Below are 19,417 nucleotides of genomic sequence, written 5' to 3'. Positions count from 1 at the left end.
TGTTTTCAGACCTGGCACATACTCTGTTTGGAGCTCTGTGAGATGGATTTACCTGATGACAGACATGGAATCTTGCCAATCCATCTGCTCTTCAAGGTTAGTCCAGACCTGTCGTCCAGTGAAAATGTACGGTGCTTTATGTAAAACAAAACAGAAACCATGTTGTGATGAGCAGCTCTTGCACATCAGGCAAGAATGGGAAAATGTTTTATTGCAATACTGCAGCAATTAGGCTCTTCAGTCTCCAGATGCTTACAGAGGGTTGTCAGAAGAAAATGTGATGTAACACAGCGGCAAACATGCTCCTGTCCCAGTGTTAATTTTGGCAGCTATTTTTAATTTTTAGTCTTAGTTTTAGTCTTTAAATGAAATGCATTTTAGTTTTAGTCACATTTTAGTCATTTCTACCCTTTTTAGTTTTAATCTAGTTTTAGTCGAGGAAAACTCTAAACATTTTAGTCTAGTTTTAGTCCATAAAAAACAGAGGTGTCAAAAGTATTCACATTCATTACTCAGGTAGAAATATATATACTAGGGTTTAAAAGACTTCTGTAGAAGTTGAAGTATCAACTCAAGCTTTTTACTCATGTAAAAGTGTAAAAGTACTGGTTTCAAAACTACTTAAAGTATTAAAGTAAAAGTAATGTAAAGGGGAAAAAATACCATTAAGGACAAAAGCTTAAGCCATGCCACAGGGGCCTATAGAGCACTACTCCAGCTCCCCAAAAAACATTTTTCTAAAGGCCATAATGACTATAATGTTATATTAAAATGTTAATGTTAAAAAATTTGAGATGCACCTGTTTCAGCCGCATATGCCCATTGAAAATGAAAACATTTTAGTACAATGCAAATACATTCAAGAACCACATATGTACTACTGAGCATTAACATGTGTTTCATGGAGCTGAAGATATGATGACTAGTTGCCTGTAAGTGCTGGTCTTCCTGGCTACGAACCTCCTCACTGGTGCTTGGTTGGAACATTTCGCTCAAGTTCTCTTGAGTCTCTGCCACGGATACCTTCGTACTAGGTGACATACGTCTGCTATTTCCTTGCTGGAGTGTGACGTGATTTGTGTCATGCGCGCAGGTGCGATGGGCCGTGTACAAACCAATAGGGTGTCGGAATGGTATCATGTTTATACTTCTCATCCAATCACAATCAAATTCACTCTATCCGATTTTTGTGTTTTTTTGAACGATGACAAGCTGGAATGAAAACAAGCTGAGAGTCCTCACATATTAGTCTTTACTTTTAGTCCAAGCATTTATTCTCTTCCCTAAATCTGGTACCAAATCATGGCAGTGTGTTCTCTGCACTCTGCCAAACCTGGGGTCCCTGCTTTCTACAGCTGAGGGGCAGGAGGGATACAGATGCATTGCATTTTGACAGATTGACCCACAGTGGAGAAATATCACAGATTTTGAATGTCTGACAAAACTAAAGTACAGTTCCATCTAGTTTTAGTCATTTTGACAAAAACTAAACTTAGTTTTTGTCAGTTTTAGTCATCACAGATCTATTTTTGTTAGTCTTAGTCTAGTTTTTGTCATGGTAAAAAAAAACTGTCGACGAATGGTTTTAGTCATAGTTTTAGTTGATGAAATTAACACAGTCCTGTCCCAACTTTTTTGGAACACAAAGTGTATGTGTATTTAAAAACAAATTTTTTAAATTCAAACATCTTGTTTTATTTTTTGTTTAAAGGGTTTTTGCAACTCATTGCATTCTGATCATTTGCTTTTTATACAACATCCCAACTTTTTTGGGAATTGGGGTTTTTAATCATAAAGGGAGGCATATATATGTAAAAATCATTGTAAATTACAGCCATCTTTTTTGTATTTCAGCAAAAAGGCTACTTGACCAGATATTTTAAAATCAGAGACAGAGAAACTTGTCAAATTGACACAGACACATCCTTCATTTACTCTAATTAGCCTCCAATCTTCATTCCACTTAGCTGTACTTCAGATATAATCATAAAGATCTTAGATAGCTTACACACATGCAGCCTGTTTTCTTGTTTTTTTACGTCTTCTTTCCTGTGATCTTAAAGCTCTGAATGGTTCAAGTTTTCATGTTCAAAGCGCAGTTCTCGCTGCGTCCGCTGGAGCGCCCTCCACCTCCTCTCTTTGGAGTCCAAAACGGAGATTTTGGAGCGGGGAGGCGGTGGAGGAGATGGTGGAGGAGAGATGGAGGGAGGGAGGGGGTGTGTGCTACTGATTGTATGAAAGGAGGGGAGGAAGAGAGGGGTAGAGAGCGACAGAGAGGAAAAGAGGGAGAGAGGAATTCAGTCCTGGTTAAATGGGAATCTGGAGCGCAGAGAGGAAAAGAGACGCAGACTGAGAGGAGCAGGCAAACAAAAAAAAGTGGAGACAGATTTGTTTTACGCACGGGAAAAACAAGGAAACGAGTAGAAAGGGGAAAGGAAGAGAGAGGAAAAGAGGCATTTGGATTTTTTTCTTCTCTGAATGTGGCTTTTTTCACTCTCATGACTCAAAGAGGATTCCGGTTAAAGTCACCCGCTCTGGAGGAATTGATGGTGTCTTTTCGGGGAAGCAGAGCCGAGGGGAGGAATCTGAATGCGCTCGGCTGAACCATGCCAGCCCTGTGGATCCTAACTTTGGCGATCACTTTGAACCAAGGTAAGAGACCTTCAAACAGTCCGAAAGTTTCTTTTTAAAGCCTTTTCTGTCTCCTCTACCCTTCCTCGTCACCCTGCTCTGTGCGGGCGTCTGTGCGCTTTGTGGGTGTCTTTCTGTCTGCTCCGGCTCTGCATGTGTTTGTGCTTCTGGATGTCTGGCAATGTGCGCGCGCGTGATTGTGTGAGCGCGTGCGCGTGTGAATGTGTTATGTTGTTATAGATTTGTGCTGCCCTGGACATCATCATTATAGCCCGCAGGCGCTGAAGGGAGAAGAGTCATGGGGTGTTCAGGGTCTGCGCTCTGCTGGGGGAAAAATGAGATTTAGAGTGCTGACACAAACGTTGCGTTCATTTTTCTTCAATTACACGTTCATGAGAGAGATGTGCAGCATCTGCACGCGACATTGCTTTGACGTGACCTTTGCAACGCATGAACGGATAGATTCGTTTGACACAAACAAACGCAGCGTGGGTCAGCAGAAGATGTGCTGCGAGCACGCGCGCACGCACGGTGCGCATAGCTGCCAACTGGAGATGATTGATGAGGCGAGGATCCAGTGCACAGTCTGGCTTTAACATGAGTCACACAAGATCAATTTCCAGCACACGCGCTCACACACGCAGGCTGCACGCACGCGCAGAGCATGTGCATTCCTCCGAGCTCAGTGAGCGTGTTTCTAAGAAAAAGAGTAAAGAGCAGCGCAAGTGTCCCCCGAGACACAAAGTCAGTGTTTGTGTGAGGGAGATAATAGAGACCCGTGCATCTTCTTAGCATGCAGGTAGAGTCTGGCGTGCTCGTGCCTGTGCGCGCGGCCCCGCTGCGAACGTGCAGGTGCCAAGAAAAATTCACATTTTACTGTAAAGACGGAGACATATTCAGTGGACTGAAGGAGAGCCCCCATTACTAATATTAATGTCCCTCTTTATCGATCACCTTGATAGATTACCCCTCTCTGTCTCCTTCTACACACACACACACACACACATCCCTACACGTTTACCCCACCAACAGCAGACTGCTTCTGACACTGACCAAGTGAGGACTTCTGTTTCTGGTCATTTTGAACAAACAGGAATGGAAAGGGAAAATTTGATTGAATGTCCAAGTCGCCTATGTAGATGTTTTCCCTAAACCTGCATTAACAACATCTGTAAAGCCAGTAAACCTCCTGAAGAGGATCTTTCTGTCGTTTTAATGTTGGGTTGTATAAGGTATCGGCTATGGTGACGGCATAAGCCTTCACATGCTGGGGGCAAGAAAGGAAGGCTATAAAGTGCTACTGATGGGTACAGTTTTTCCATTTAATTTAGTGAATTTGAGGTAAAATGGGCCAAAATAACAACGTTGGCTCAAATTAACACTACATCCAAAAATTGGAAGCATTTTAACATTCCCCCAGGACCCTCAGAGTTTGGCACTTTTTATGATGCAACTTTTAGCTACGTGGTCTTCTGCCTCAGTGTATCTCTTTCTTTTCTGATTAGCTGTTTCAGACAGCAGGCTTCAACTGAGACAACCTTTCTCTAGGGAACCTTTTTTATGTGCAAGTTGGGAAAAAAAAAATCTGTATTCACAAATTTTGGTAGTCTTGCTAGATTCTATGATCATCGGGCAGATCCCTCTGAAACAACTGTGCCTGTCCTGAGAGCAGGCCGGACTCTTTAGTGCCATTAGAGGAAGATGGGGCGGCAGCTTCAATTAGGATTTAGTAGCAATGGTTGCTGCCATTAGGCCATGGTCCTCTGCCGGAAAACGATGGACTGCTCTCTCCGGATGGGGAGTGAGTATTTGCCCCAAGTGAAGGAGTTCAAATATCTCAGGGTCTTGTTGACGAGTGATGGTAGAATGGACTGTGAGATTGAAAGGTGGATTGGTGCCACGTCCGCAGTTTTGCAGGTGCTGTACCGTATTGTTGTGGTGAAAAGGGAGCTGGGCCGAAAGGCAAAACTTTCGATTTACTGGTCAATCGATGTCCCAACCCTCACCTATGGTCATGAACTCTGGGTAATGACTGAAAGAATGGGATCGCGCGCACAAGCAGCTGAAATGAGATTCCTGAGGAGGGTGTCTGGGCTATGCCTTAAAGGTAAGGTGAGGAGCTCAGACATTCAGAAGGATCTCGAAGTACAGCCACTGCTCCTTCACGTCAAAAGGAGCTGGATGAGGTGGTTCGGGGCATCTGATCAGGATGCCTCTTGGGCATTAGCTCACAGTTTGTACACCTACAGGTAACTTTAGGATCTCTCCTGCTCACAAGTTTTATAGCTTTGCTCCCTTTCAAGAAAATATTCTCATTGGACACTTCCAGCATTTTGCCAATTTCCCTCGTTCCTCATTCATGTCAACGTGATAACCTTGCAAAGCAGATGGATCGTCCAGATTCCATGTCAGTCATTAAGCAAATCCATCTTTCAAACTCTAATTTGAGATGATTATTCCAGGTCTGACAACGGACTTGATCAATCAGCATCATTTGAGGAGAATGAGGTTGGTGGTTATGGGCAGGGTTTAGTTGAGCTGCAAGCCAGTAGCATTGGCTGCTGCTAGTGAAGCAATTTGCTGGCTGTATGGTGTAGCAGCAGTCCTTATCAGAACCGGATCACATTTCTTTATTACCTGAAGAGCAAAGAACAGCACTGAAAGCTTCGCTTGACGGAGAAGATGTTTTTGCACTTCTCCTGACCAGCCTCAGCTTTATCTACAAATTAGCTTCACTGTTTAAAAACTAAAGCAGCATTTGCTTACTGCCTTTTGTTGCTGCACATGTGTACAACCTCAATGATTGGCCTGTAATGAATGTGACAGAGGGATCACCTTTCAAGAATGTTTTTTTTTTGGCCCAGTCTTTTCCCAAACACCTTGTATGGGAATTTTCCCAGATGAATGTGAAATTTATCAATTCAGTGGATTGGATGGATTGTGTCAGGTTAGGTCTGGATTGCATACAGGCCAGTCTAGTACCCACACTTCTTTTTGAAGCCATGCTGTTGTAACTCGTGCAGAATAGGGCTTAGCATTGTTAAGGAACTCCCTGAAGTTAGTGTTTTTGGATGGAAGCTTGTTGCTCTGCAACCTGTATATACCTCTTGGCATAATGGTGCCTTTGCAGATGTGCAAGTTACCCATGCCATGGGCACTAACACACCCTGCATCATCACTCAGGCTGATCCATCTTGCAAAGCTCCAGTCTGAAACAATTGTGCTCGGCCTGAGAACAGACCTGACCAATCAGCATCATTTGAGGAGAACAAGGCGATGGCTACAGGTGAGGTTTAGTTGAACTGCAAGAAGCTAGCAATTGCTGCCAGTGTAGCAGTTAGCTGGCTGTAGCTACAGTAGCAATTTTTATCAGAAGTGGAGCAAATTTCTTTGTAACAAGAAGAACAAGGAATCACACTGAAAGCAATATTCTTGTAGGCAACAGAGAGAGGGTTGAACTCATTATTTGACAGCTTTGAACCTTGCTCTGTCACTGCCATCATGGCTGTGGTCATGTCATTATAGCGCTCAGCCTGCTCAGCAAGCTTGGCCCGCTCTACCAGGCCGTTCTTATCTAGTAATTGTGGTGGCTTTTATTCCTGCTTTTTTATCTTTATCTGGATGATTCTGCCTCCATCTCGCTTAGCATTGGTTAGGGTTAGGCAGAAAATATGTTTTTGCTCTCCTTCCGACATGATTTTGGGATAGTTACAGTTGGGATTTAGTTCTACTGCAGCGTTTAGCTCAGACAAAACCACAGCGGCAATTTATCAGAGCTGGAACACATTTCTTTATTTAAAGAAGAGCATAGAATTGCACAGAAAGATTTTGAGAGGATTTTTCTCATTTCTTGACTGGCCTTGGCACAAGTTTGATTTAATAGCAGCTACTGTGGCTAGTTCACTCCAGAGCGGCTCATGCCTACAATGTCATATGCTTTGTTCTGATTGGTCTATAATGAGCGAGAACATCCACAGAACGTTTGTCCAATTATCCTCTGTGATTTTTCTCTCAAGGTTCTGCTCTTCCCAAACACTTTCAGTGAGCAGTTGCCCAGATGGATGTAGGACATATCCTGTGCAATTGATTTGGGAAACAGTCCAACTGTCAGGTTACAGTTTTGGGTGTCATATTTGCTGCTTTGGAATCAAAATAGGTATTGTGACATCTGTAGTTAGGACATGCTATTTTGCACTGCTAACGTGTAGTCCTTCCAGTGAATGTCACTCAAACCGTGTTAGTCGGTATTGTGACGGGTCCCCTTTTAGTGGAGGTGTAATGACGGAAAAGTCGTCAGTGACAGGGTAGAGGAGTGCAGATGAGAGTGTTAGTGTTTGAGGGCAGTCACAGCTCCAAAGGCAGAGGTGATTAATTGAGGTGGCCTGATGTGAGCAGTTCAACCCTGTGCATGTGTGCGTACCTGCCTCAGCACCTGGGTCCCCGGTGCCGCAGGCCGCCGGTGTGATGAACCACAGACGGTGATGTGTGCAGACAGACAGTCAGAGGAGCTCCCAGGCTGCAGCAGAGCCGCGCGCCTCGGTGGAGAATAGACGGTTATTATTCCTCTTTACAATGAGGAGAACAGAGGCGAACATAGGGGGAAAAAAGTCTGAGCGTGTTGCACTGAAGAATGGAGGCATTCATCTTTTGATGGGTTTATAATAGAATGTATCAGATCATATCTGCTGATAAATCTGTGACAATCAATAATCCGAGGAGCTCAGATTAATTAGGGCTAAAGATACAGAGAGCTTTGGCTCCAGTGGATGAAAGAGGAGAGAAAAGAGAGTTAATCAGATCAGGAAGGTTTGATTATTGGAGAGAATCAAACAGAACAAAGAAAGGCCGAGAGAAGAGAAAGAGAAGGAAAAGAGCAAAACAGAACAAAGCAGAGAAGAAGAAAAACAGATTATAAAGAAGCAAAGAGTAGAGAGAGAGAACTGAAAAGAGCAAAAGAGAGAGAAAAGAGCCAAAGGAGGAATTCAGACATGGCAAACAATACAGTACACATCAGAACAAAGGCAAAAAAAGGGCTGAACGGAACTGGAAAGAACCAAACAGAACACAGGGGAAAATACGAAAGATGCTAAACAGAACCAACAGGAATGCAGCTTCAACAGAACTGCAGAGAACAGAATAATATGAAAGAAACCTGAAAAGATCAGAACATTTGAAAAGAGCAGCAAAAGGAGAAACAGCAGAGATAGAAAAGAACAGCTGAGAGCAGCAGAACAGAGAACGAACAAGATACAGAACTGAACCGAAACAGAGGAATAGACAGCAGAAACATGAATAAGCCAGTGAGTGAACTTACATGGACTTCAGTGTCCTGGTTTTGCTCTGTTAAGTATCTGGTTTGGTGTTCAGGCATGTAAAACTCTGACAGCTGCTGACTACCTGCACAGGTACAGTCTGAGCTAAATGTTGCATCAGCTAAATGAACATGGAGGAGAAACAACAGGGGCTGCTGGAGTGATGAAGGAGCTAAGCTTTGAATTAAATAAAGTTGAGATGCTGGTGGTTACTAACAGAGTCATCACCCAGGGCGTTGACGCTAACACCAGTCTTATTTGAGGACATGATGGCAATGTTGGTATTTAATAGAGCTAGTAAGTCTGCAATAAGCTACAGTGAACAAATTTTTCTGAGAGTTCATGATTGCTTTGGTTTGTGTTGTAGAAATTAGACACCACAGGTGTCTGCACAGATAAGATGTACAGTAGCAATCAGAAACTGGGACACTCATACTTATCATCAGGGAGATAAATTATCTGTTTCATCACCATATGATGTAATTTTCGATATTTTGGACAAAAATGCGATATTTTCCCATATCCCAAACTCCACCACAAAACAATTCTGACATGTTTTGTTATGAAAACCTATGACTGATATCGGGATTTTATGCACACATTTTACACAGTTGCTAAAAAAAAGTAAACCTTGCAAAGCAGATGGATATGCCCGTTAACGTGTTTCTCACTGGTGAATCCATCTTGCAAAGCTCCCACAGCACAGATTGGGCCCTGTAAGAAAGTGACAGAACCAATCAAGAGTAAATGGCAGTACTGTCAGGTGCGTCAGAGTCGTGATGTAACCAAGCAGCAACAAGAGGTGAAATTATGGCTGAAGAGATTAACATGTATGCTGCTAAAGCATCAGTTTTATCAGAGCTTGATGACATTTCTTTATGAAGGAAGAACAAAGAACAGCAGTGAGTTGTTTTCTTTTCAAAAACGACAAAAGTCATGTACCGACATGTCTACAGTCGCCATTGTTCACGTTATGCTGCCCTCTATGGAGTTTATTCCTTGTTAGTGGCGCACACCTACGACATCATGTGTTATGTTGGCAGCTGCCTTCCTGTCCGAGCTTTCCCCCGGCACTTCACCGGACATAAATATGAGCTCAGCAGTAGCTTAGCAGTTAGCATGTAGTAGGAAGAATGCATAATGGCAGTTTTTTAAGTAGTACATGTAAATACAGTGGTATCTAGGCTGTTGAAGGTTGAGCTCATGTATAACTACTCAGAGGCCACATATCAAAGCATGATATTAATCTACAAAGAGGAATGAAGGCTGCTGGAGCTAGCTGCTAATGTTAGCCATGCTGCAAAGAGTATATTAGACTTCATGAAGCATTAAGAAGGCATAAAACAGCAGACCTTTGCCTCTCTGTTTCTTCAGCCATGGGTAGATAAAGCAGTGGTTTAAGGATAGAAAATGTGGACTTAGTCTCCAAAATAAGGCGAGAAACCTGCCCTGTTTATCCTCTGTCTGAAATCTGTCCACACAGCCAAGAGATGAGTAGATATCCTCTTCAACTTGGCTGCTAACTAACTGCTGCTACTACCAGCTTGCTGAGAACGTATTCACTGTCAACCAGCATGCGGGAGGGATTTCAAAATAAAAGCGCAGCCAAAAGGTGACGTACAGATCTATGTTTTGATCTGATTGGATAATTAATCAACCAATCAATGTAACAATATGCATATTTATTGAGCATTGCACCCTACTTATCATGTATGCAGGGATCTGAATAACCAGGGCTCTCTCTGAACATCACATCCCTATGATCAAAACTGGGATAAGGTTCATAGCCCAAACAGTCAAGTCCATGTACTCATCTAAGAGCATATAACGGGCAGAGAACAGATGAGAAAAGGCCATGAACAGAGTATAAACTGAACAGCAGGTTAATGACAGAACCAAAACAGAACCATAGAGAAAACACCAGACTCAGAAGAGACAAAGAACCGTAGAGAACAGGACAAAAACAGACCGGGGGAGAAACCAAACGAACAAGAACAGAGAACAGAAGGAGGCAAAAACAGAACATAGAAAGGGAGAGAGTAGAAGCATATCAGTAAAAATGAGAGCCAAAAAGAACCAGACAGCAGTGTTAATTTTGTCAACTAAAACTTTGACAAAAAATGTTCATTGACAGCATTTCTTTCCATGACAAAAACTAGACCAAAACTAACCAAAATAGATCTGTGCTAAAACTGACAAAAACTAATTTTAGTGTTCATCAGGAAGACTAAAAGTTGACTAAAATGTTTAGCGTTTCCGTCAACTAAAATTAGACTAAAACTAAAAAGGATAGAAATGACTAAAATGTGAGTAAAACTAAAATGCATTTCATATAAAGACTAATACAAAGACTAACATTAAAAATAGCTACCAAAATCAACATTGCCATACAGAAACAAAATCTGTATAATAAAAGAAATAGAAGATAAAAGAGAAAGAAAACACAAGTGGATAGAACAGAGAACACAGAGCAGAAAGAGAGCAGTGATCTTTGCACAATGACATTTTTTGGATGAGTTTTCAGGCCTGAAATCTGATTTTAAATGAAAGAAATGTTTTTCTATTCATTGCAAAATTCCCATTATGAGACAAAACAAATTCATCAAGCAGTGAGGATAATTCTGTGGTTCTTCAGTCCTCGGGAAAGGAAAAGATAAACACTGGGTCCATCCACTTCTGATAAAGCCTCTCATACATTTGATTATTTGCTCAAGCTTGTGTATCCTGGCACTGTGCCAAAAGCTAACTAAAGCCACCACTGGGTGGATTTATTCCTCTGTGAGGTATACGAGGCTGGACTGGGGAAGGACAGAGGTGGGCGAAGAGGAACTGTGGTGCTTTCTGAGTAATGGGAATTGTACAAGCAAGGGATGAGCATGAGGTCAAATGATAAAGACCTTTTATGTCTGAAAATCTAATCAGTTCAATCTTTGAGTCAGAGTGAACATGAGGCCTAATGAGCCTAACCTTTTACCCCCGAAAATCTAACTCTTTCATCCTTGAATCAGAGTTGACTTTTGTGGAAGGCATGAAGAAAATCCCTTGAAGCAATCTTGAGTTTTTTGTCTCTTAAGCAAGATAAAGTGTTTTCAAGTGAGGGGTGGACATGAGGGAAAAATAGCCTTTATCTTTGACCTCCAAATCTAATAAAATCATCCATGAGTCAGAGGACACTTTTGCTCATTTTGAAGGGAATCTCTCGTAATAGTCTTGAGATACTGTGATATAAGGCTAAGGATGAACGTGAGACGTTCTGACCTGAACCCTTTTCCACCCAAAATGGAACTAATCAGATCTGAATGAGAGTGGGCATTTGTGGAATGCATGAAGAGAATCCCTCAAAGAATTCTTGAGATATTGTGTTTTCAGACAAAAGATGAACATGAGGGATAAGGGTCTTGACCTTTGTTGTCCGAAGTAGTTATACCTTGAGTAAGAGTGGACAGTAGTACAAGAAAATTCCTCACAGCTGTCTTGAGATATTGCAGCCACAAGAATGGGATTAACATAAGGTCCAAGGACTTTGTAACCTTGCAAAGCAGATGGATTCACCCGTTTCCTTGTTTCTCACAGGCAAATCCATCTTGCAAAGCTCCCATCTGTACTGTGTGGGCACGGTCAGAAAGTGACAGGACCAATCAGTGTCGAGGGGCAGTGCTTTCAGGGTACTTTCAGAGTTGTGATGTTTGCAAGCATCGAGGAGAGGCCGGTGCAATTTTGGCGGAAGACATTAGCGTGGATGCTGCTTTAGCGTCAGTTTTCCTCTGTAGCTATGTAGCAGCGACAGTTTATGGTTCAATGTTGACCCTGATAGGCCCTCAGGTTCGATCTCAATTCAGAATCTGGCCCCTGCTGTGATTGAGTTTGATTTAGGCCCTGTCCATACTGAGGCGAATTCAGGAGTATACACAAAAGTTTTTGTCGCATCAGCGTTTCATCCTCACGGAAATGGTGTTTTTGGAGGCCATAAACGCTATTTTTTAAAACCGGGTCCCAGAGTGAACAAATCTATAAACACTTACTGTTTCATCTCGGTGTGGATAGCCAACCGCATCTATCTTGAAATGATTACATCACAAATAATGTAGCAAACCTGGCCGCATCTGCATGTAGAGCCAAAGCAACAATGGCAGATTACAGGGTTGTGTTCGTACTGCAGAAGTTTTTGAGCTTTTGAGCTTTTACAGCAAAATCTAATGCTCCTTTATCATCACTGAGAACAGCAGACACCATATGTTCTTAAATCCAACGCCGAGAACAACCAGAAGGGCAACTAGGAGAAAGTTTGTGGTAGTTTTCTGTGATCATCTTCTCTCTTCTGGTGCATTTCCATGGCAGTGTTACAGCACCACTTACAGGCTTAAAACTACTTGAACTACTTGACAGAAACTACTGCATTTTCTGTCGTTTCCAGTAGTTCCATGCCTACGCAGACATTTCCTGAAACAATCCCGTATTAATGGAAAACTTTTTCAAAACAAAACGGAAATATAACATTTTTGTCTCCGAGTGGACAAGGCCTTAGATCATTGTTTAGTCAGAGAGGACATTCTTGTAAAGTTTGAGGAGATTCCTTTCAAAGAAGTCTTAAGATGTTGAGTTTTAAAGCTTGAGGATGAACATGAAGCTAAAAGACCTTCACTTTTGACTACCTTGTTAGTGCATCTTTGAGTCAGAGTGGACATTTGTGCAAAGTTTGGAGATAGGTGTATAATGATGTAAGGACAGATGGAGAACCTGAAAACGTAATGCCTCTGGCTCCCTGGAGGGCATTAAAAGCCTTAAGTCTTTCTTTTGGTTTTAATATATGTGGTTGTTAATACAAATCTTGACCATAATCTTACAAAATCAGAAACTGTCCAAATGATGTTTTAAGTTTCAGTGTGATGGAGAACACCTGCAACAACCATCTAAAAACTGATCAAACCTGCTGTAAAAAAAAGAGTGGTGGAAGTGTTGTAGTCACTGTGCAAGCATGATTGACACAAAGTGACACTGTATTTCCTTTTAGATGCGCAGCGTTCACTGCCAAATAAGATGGACTCAGTGTGCAAAGACCATAGGACAACACAGAGCAGAAGCAAATGGAAACAGAAATTTTGAAAACAGAACAGTAAAAGGAAAGAAGAAGAAGAGATCAGAAGAGAAAGAGCACAGCGGAGAACAGAGACAAACACGGAGCGGAGCAGCAGCTCTTGGTCTCCAGCTGAGCCGGTGTAAGCCTGTAAATGTGATCAGAGTGAATCCGTCCCCTACATGCAGCAGCTGCAGTCTAATGTGTGTTCAGCCTGTTTGGACTCTTCCAGGTGTCTCCTGCCTGCTGACAGCTCGGACCAGGAGCGGCCCGGTTTATTCTTCAGTCCAGTGGTGCTGCTCCTGGCTTCATAACACGGGCCAACTACATCTCTGTGTGGTTGACCGCTTGTCTGCGGGCCTCTGTAATTACACCGCTTGGCCTTGTTTGTGTAAATGTGTGTGTGGGTCGGGCGTAGCGTGTTGTGGCTGTGATCCGACACTGGGCTGCCAGTGCCGGTCTGGCCACAGGCGTGGAAAGCCTGTTTCTCTGAGTCGATTCTTGAACAGCACTTTTTGCTAGAGCTGAACATTTGTGCAGCCTGATCATGCAAGCAAAGCAAGTAAAGCAATTCTCGCACTGCAAGCACCTGTCCCATCTCACTCCCTTCCCTCTCCCACACACACATACACAGACTTTCTTTTTCTCCCTCCTCTCCCCCCTCCTCCTCCTCCCACTCTTCTCTCCCGTCACAAGAATAGAGCTGAGGCGCAGATGTAAAGAGACAGGCCAAAAGACAGAGAGATGGAGGCAGAGAGAGACGAAGAGAGGAAGAGACAGCGGGGTTCAGTCCTAATCTGTTGACAAGAGGGGATGTTTGAGGATAAACAGAGGCTGAGCATGACTGCTCAGAGAGGCGACACAGAGAGGAAGAGACGGCCCCATTGGCTTGAGTTTCTTCATCAACAGAAACCGGCTGAAACTCCAATGTTTGATGAATTACATTGGCACAGGTTCACACCATGGAGGGCTCCAAGGGCATCAGGAGACCATCACAAAAGTTACTAAAACAGTATACATGTTGATCTTATGCACACTCCCTTACATCCAGAAGTAAACCTCCCTTTTGGCACCATCATGCCATTTATTCTGATAACAACAGAAGCATGTTAGGTCCCAACGACTCATGTAGTAAAAAGCTCAGAAACTGCTGACACACAAACAAATAATAATGATCCTTAGCTAGCAAAGTATAACAGCGCTGTGAGCCTTAATTGCAAACTGATGAATCAGTATCGTCACAAAAAAAAGTTTGTAACATATCAGAAATCCTTAAAACATATAATATGGATAACCAGTACTTTTAAGAATAATAAGAAACTTGTGTTTTAAGGTTTTTTTTTGCATTAGTGCTTGGTGCAATTTCATTAACCACAGGGACAGCATAGTGCAGACTAACTAAGGTGCATGGGCTAAACCGCTCAAATCTGCAGGGATGCAAGCAGGGGGCATTTGAGTTTTACAAAGTACGAGGCCCAGTGGAAACTTAAAAGAACACAACAAAAAGTAAATAAGTGCAAATCATCCCAAATGTTGGCAAGTGATGGAAAATGGAATCATAAATACCACTACATCAAGAAATGTCCTCAAGTGAGCTCTTCCTGTGAACAAAATGTGATAAAGTGCCCTCAAGGGTGGCATGTACGTGGACAAAATGTGATAAATTGCACTCTATGGTAGACTTTAAGTGGATAAAATGTGATAAAGTGCACCCTATGGGAGACTTTAAGTGGACAAAATGTGAAAAGGGGCGTTTGTCCAGTGGTGGAAAAACTGAAACAAGAAAGTGCTATAGGCTTCTCTGTTTTAAATAGTTTCATCAACATCCTCCTGCATCATGATAAAGTAGCCTACATGGTTGAGCAGTTAACAAATCCTCATCTGTTTAGATGCAGTCTATTTAATAAGAATAAATACAGTTAAACCTATCCAGGGTTTTAAATGTATGAAACCTTTTGTTTGCTTGTACCACAATACATATAGCACATGCCCATTTTAGTATTTTTTGCCCTGCCCCTCAAATATCCTACGTCCACCTGTGGTAAAATGTATATGGACCAGGCCAGTCACGTTTCATTCAATTAGCATTTAACATGGTACTTGGATGCTGATAGCCAGGAGTCCTCCCATACCCCCAAAATAGTTTCTTCCACTAGCTGTGCCTCTGCAGTGATGGACTATGTGTGATCATCTCTGATCATTAGTTTCAAGCTCTCCACTGTTCCGCCCTCAAAGAGTTGTATAATTCTTTTCTGAATCATCAACAACAAAAATACTCTCAGATGGGGTTTGTGGGTTAAATAAGAACTATTTTGGCATTTATAGCGTGCAAAGATTTTAGAAAAATGCAACCCAGCTCACTGCTGTGTTTTTGATATCTGTTATGAAGCATGACTATATATCATTTCACAAAGATGTGAGCATGACGCCACAATGGAGAGCTTTTATTCTGAATAATGGAACATAAGTGTAAATGAAGATCGTTATATAAGCTCTGACTAATTTTACAATTATGCAGGACAAGCCTACTGGATGTATCAAGCTGGAACTGACCAGGTCCATTAAAGTGTACTAAATGTTTTGTATAGTAGTGTTTTTAATGAACTATTTTAAGGCCTGTTGGCTTTTATTGGAGGGACAGAACAATGGAGTTGGAAATTAGGGAGAAAGAGAGGGGAATGGCATACAGGAGAGGGCAGAGTAGGGCTGTTGCTTCAGATCCCAAATAAACTGTTTTTCTTAAAACTAGGCCTGTAAGATAAATAATTGTTTCCAAGTTTAAGGGTCTTTTGGAAAAAGAAAATTCAGGTGAAATGTATTGGTACTAGAAGAACGCAGGGGTTTTGCAGTGATGGGGGACTCAACCAATCAGAGATGTTGCTCTAGAATTGTGGGTAATGTACTGCTGTTGAGCAAGATCACAAAAAAACATGTTTTTTTTAAACAAAGTGAAAAACGTATAGCTTCAAATTGGGCATATATCATTGTTTCAGACTCAGGCAGCTCTTTGTAAGTCTACCTTGTAAAATTATGACATTTTGGATAATAATCAGCATGGGCTGAATGGTGTGGCTGATTAGGGACAGCAGGTTGAAGAGCGTGGGCACGTTTTCTCTCCCCTTCCTTTCAGGCCTTTCCATGATGTTCTCAAGCCTTCTTTCTTTGTTTTTTTTTTTTTTTTTTTTTTTAAATTCCAGGGTATACAATTAAGCTGGAACTCTGTGGTTTAGGTACTCTTTAATGTTTCTATTCTAGGCCCTCTGAAAGTCTTCTTTTTTTAAATGCATTTACTCAACTGTTTTTATCAGTAGAGCATATGTGAAGCAGCTAAAAAAAATCCAAAAAATTAGGAGCTCTAGGGGTAAAATATAATCACCAAGGTACTGAACATGTTCTCCTTCTCGGTGGATTTTATCATCTGAAACGATGCTGATGAGCATGCCTTGTGAGAGCGCTGCGAGTATGAGTCATACACCCAACCTTGTATTAGTGCCATACCGTACTGATCGTGCCATACGAGCAAACATGAAAGGTTGACTGACTCTGTCACTCTAATTGGATGGTAAAGAAAATCCGCTTCAATCCAAACTGCCGTTCTCTCAAATGAAGATAATTAAAAATGACATGACAAGCCTTGTTTAAAAGCAGAGCGTAGGTTCAAACAACATGGTGGCGTATTCAAGTGTGTGGGCCTTCTCATTTTACAGCCCTGCAGTACCTGACACATCTGATCTCCTTATGGCCCAGGAAGTGTAATCTGAGGTGACAAGTAACAGCAATTAAAATAAATAAATAAAATAACCGCCACAATTAGCCAGCGCTTAATTCGCCATGATGCCTCGATAATCTAGTAATCTGCTAAAACGACATCCACAAAACTCCCTCCTTCCCTCCTCTGATGTGTGTGGGAGTTAGATACTGAGGAGTACATAGCTCTTAACAGAGCGCCGACTGGTATTAGGAGTGACACCCATCAATCTGGCTGATATGTCTGTCAAACGAGGGAGGAGTAGGAGACTGGGAGGAGAAAGAGGAGGAGGAGGAGGATGCTGAGGGCAAGAATAGAAAAAGGAAATGGCAGCAAAAGGAGAAGAAAATAAAGCTAAAGATAAAAAACAAAGAAAAGAGGATGAAGGCAGGAGAGGAAATCAGGTGAGAGGAGGAGGAGGAAGGCAGGGGAAAAGGGGGCGGTGAACACCAGGAGCGAAGGTGGAGGAGGGAAACAAGAATGGAAAGAGGGCAGAAGAAGAAAGAAAAGAAGAGTGAAGGGAGACCAGCAGGCCACAGGGGGGCAAGAGAGAAAAGAAGAAGAGTAAAAGGAGACAAATTCATGTTGTTGGAGGTAAAGGAGCATGAAGAAGGAGGACAATGAGAAGGAAAATGGATAATATGGTTCGGGAGCAGAGGTTTGAAGGAGGGCACTTGTAAGATTAAAGAGGGAGGAAGAAAATGTTTGGATGGCGAGAGCAGAAGGAAAAGAAAGAAAGACGAAGGATTCAGAGTTGTAGATAAAGCAAGAGAGGTTTAAAAAGAAGAATATGGAGTCAATATTGTCGCAAAAGCTCTTTCTCTGTTTGTGCTGGAAAATCTGCTTGTTCTCAAATCTTTAGTTGATAGCTCAAATTTCATGCAGTGTTAGCTCAAACCCTTCTCATCTCATTCAGGTTGCTTCCACTCATTTTAAGAAACTGCCACTCTCTGATTGTCCCTATGCCAGAAGTCGAAAAAACGTTCTCTGTATGCCTATGAAACTTTCTCTGAACACTCAAAGAGTCTACGCTTGTGTATGAAACTTTCTCTGAACGCTCAGAGAGTCTATGCTTGTGTATGAAACTTTCTCTGAACGCTCAGAGAGTCTACGCTTGTGTACGAGACTTTATCTGAACACTCAAGGAGTCTATGCTTGTGTACGAAACTTTATCTGAACGCTCAAGGAGTCTATGCTTGTGTACGAAACTTTCTCTGAACGCTCAAAGAGTCTACGCTTGTGTACGAAACTTTCTCTGAACGCTCAAGGAGTCTACGCTTGTGTACGAAACTTTCTCTGAACGCTCAAGGAGTCTACGCTTGTGTACGAAACTTTCTCTGAATGCTCAGAGTCTACACTTGTGTACGAAACTTTCTCTGAACGCTCAAGGAGTCTACGCTTGTGTGCAAACTTTCTATGAACGCTGAAAGAGTCTATGCTTGTGTACGAAACTTACTCTTCATGCTCAAAGAGTCTTCACTTGTGTACGAACTTTCTCTTAATGCTCAAATAGTCTACTCTTGTGTACAAACTCTCTCTGAACGCTCAAAGAGACTACGCTTGTGTACTAAACTTTCTCTGAACGTTTAAAGCGAGTGTGTAAAAAACAAGCAGCAACCTCTGATCCTCAAAAATGAAGCCAATGCGGAAGTACAAAAAATTGCAAAACCATGAGTGTCCACTTGAGGGCGGCTGCAGAAACACTGGAAGTCATGTACACATGTTAAAAAGTGTGTTTTTACACTAGAAATAAACTAGTTTACAGCCTGGTTCAAAAAACAAACGTGTCTCATTTGCTAATGCCTTCATGTGCTCTCACTGTACAGGGGATGACATTTTTTTGCAGCACAATTGTTTCGGTTGTGTTAGTGCACACTGATTGGCACGTCTCATTGGATTGACAGATAGCTTCACAGGCAGAGGCTACGTTTCTGTCAACCAGAATGCGAGCTAGCTAGCTGACAGGAAGTCGAGTTAGTGGGCAAGCCGTTAGGCAGATCCAAAGTTCGGTTGAGACGGTGAGTTAGATATGGAAGCCGCTGCGGATTGGCTTCAAAAGCTGTTTGAGTCCGCCCATTGTAAGCAGCTGGCTTTGTAGTTCTTTGTAGTTCTTTTTACAGTCAATGGGCAGAAGTGAGAATGATGGATCCTCAACATGTTGTATTGTGATCTTAAATGACTGAGAAAATTAGATTTTTAAAATGATTCTGGCTCTTGATAATTCTTCTTTTATGTTGGAGATTCATCTTTTTTGCCCAAACAATTTATAGATTTGATAACATGGTAGATCTAAATTTGCATCTAAAATTGCTTGCCCTCTTTTGCCTCTATCTCTTTTTTCTGCTTCTCTTTGTTCCACTCCTTTTTAATGTTATCTTCCTTTTCCCTTCTTGCTTCTTCCTCTTCTTCCGTCCATTTTCTTTGATTTCATTCTCTCTATATTCACCCTCTAGTCCTTGCAAAATAACAAATCTGAGCTCCTCAACCCTGTCCACTCCTTTGTAATTTCTTCCTCTATTTTTTCCTTCATCCTCCCTTTTCTACTGCTCTGCTCTCTTTCTCCCCAACATCTTGCATCCTCTCATCTTTTGTTTTCTCCCATTGTGTCCTGATATCTAAACATTCATCTCCTCTTTGCTGCCCTCCTTTGCT

General features: G+C 42.0%; 1 protein-coding gene across 4 annotated transcripts in view; it reads left to right on the top strand.

The window, feature by feature from the left end:
* The first annotated feature begins 2,320 nt into the window (after nucleotides 1-2,320).
* The window catches only part of kirrel1b (kirre like nephrin family adhesion molecule 1b), a 181,367-nt gene continuing 164,270 nt past the window's right edge, over nucleotides 2,321-19,417 (top strand). For all 4 annotated transcript variants that reach the window (XM_041803461.1, XM_041803459.1, XM_041803460.1 and 1 more), the window contains exon 1: nucleotides 2,321-2,652. In XM_041803461.1, coding sequence (XP_041659395.1) covers nucleotides 2,607-2,652 — 46 coding nt within the window. In that variant the 5' untranslated portion in view covers nucleotides 2,321-2,606. The remainder of the gene's footprint in view (nucleotides 2,653-19,417) is intronic.

This window comes from Cheilinus undulatus, linkage group 13 (genome assembly GCF_018320785.1).
Source record: "Cheilinus undulatus linkage group 13, ASM1832078v1, whole genome shotgun sequence".
Taxonomy (NCBI): Eukaryota; Metazoa; Chordata; class Actinopteri; order Labriformes; family Labridae; genus Cheilinus; species Cheilinus undulatus.
This window is presented reverse-complemented; position numbering and strand designations above follow the sequence as displayed.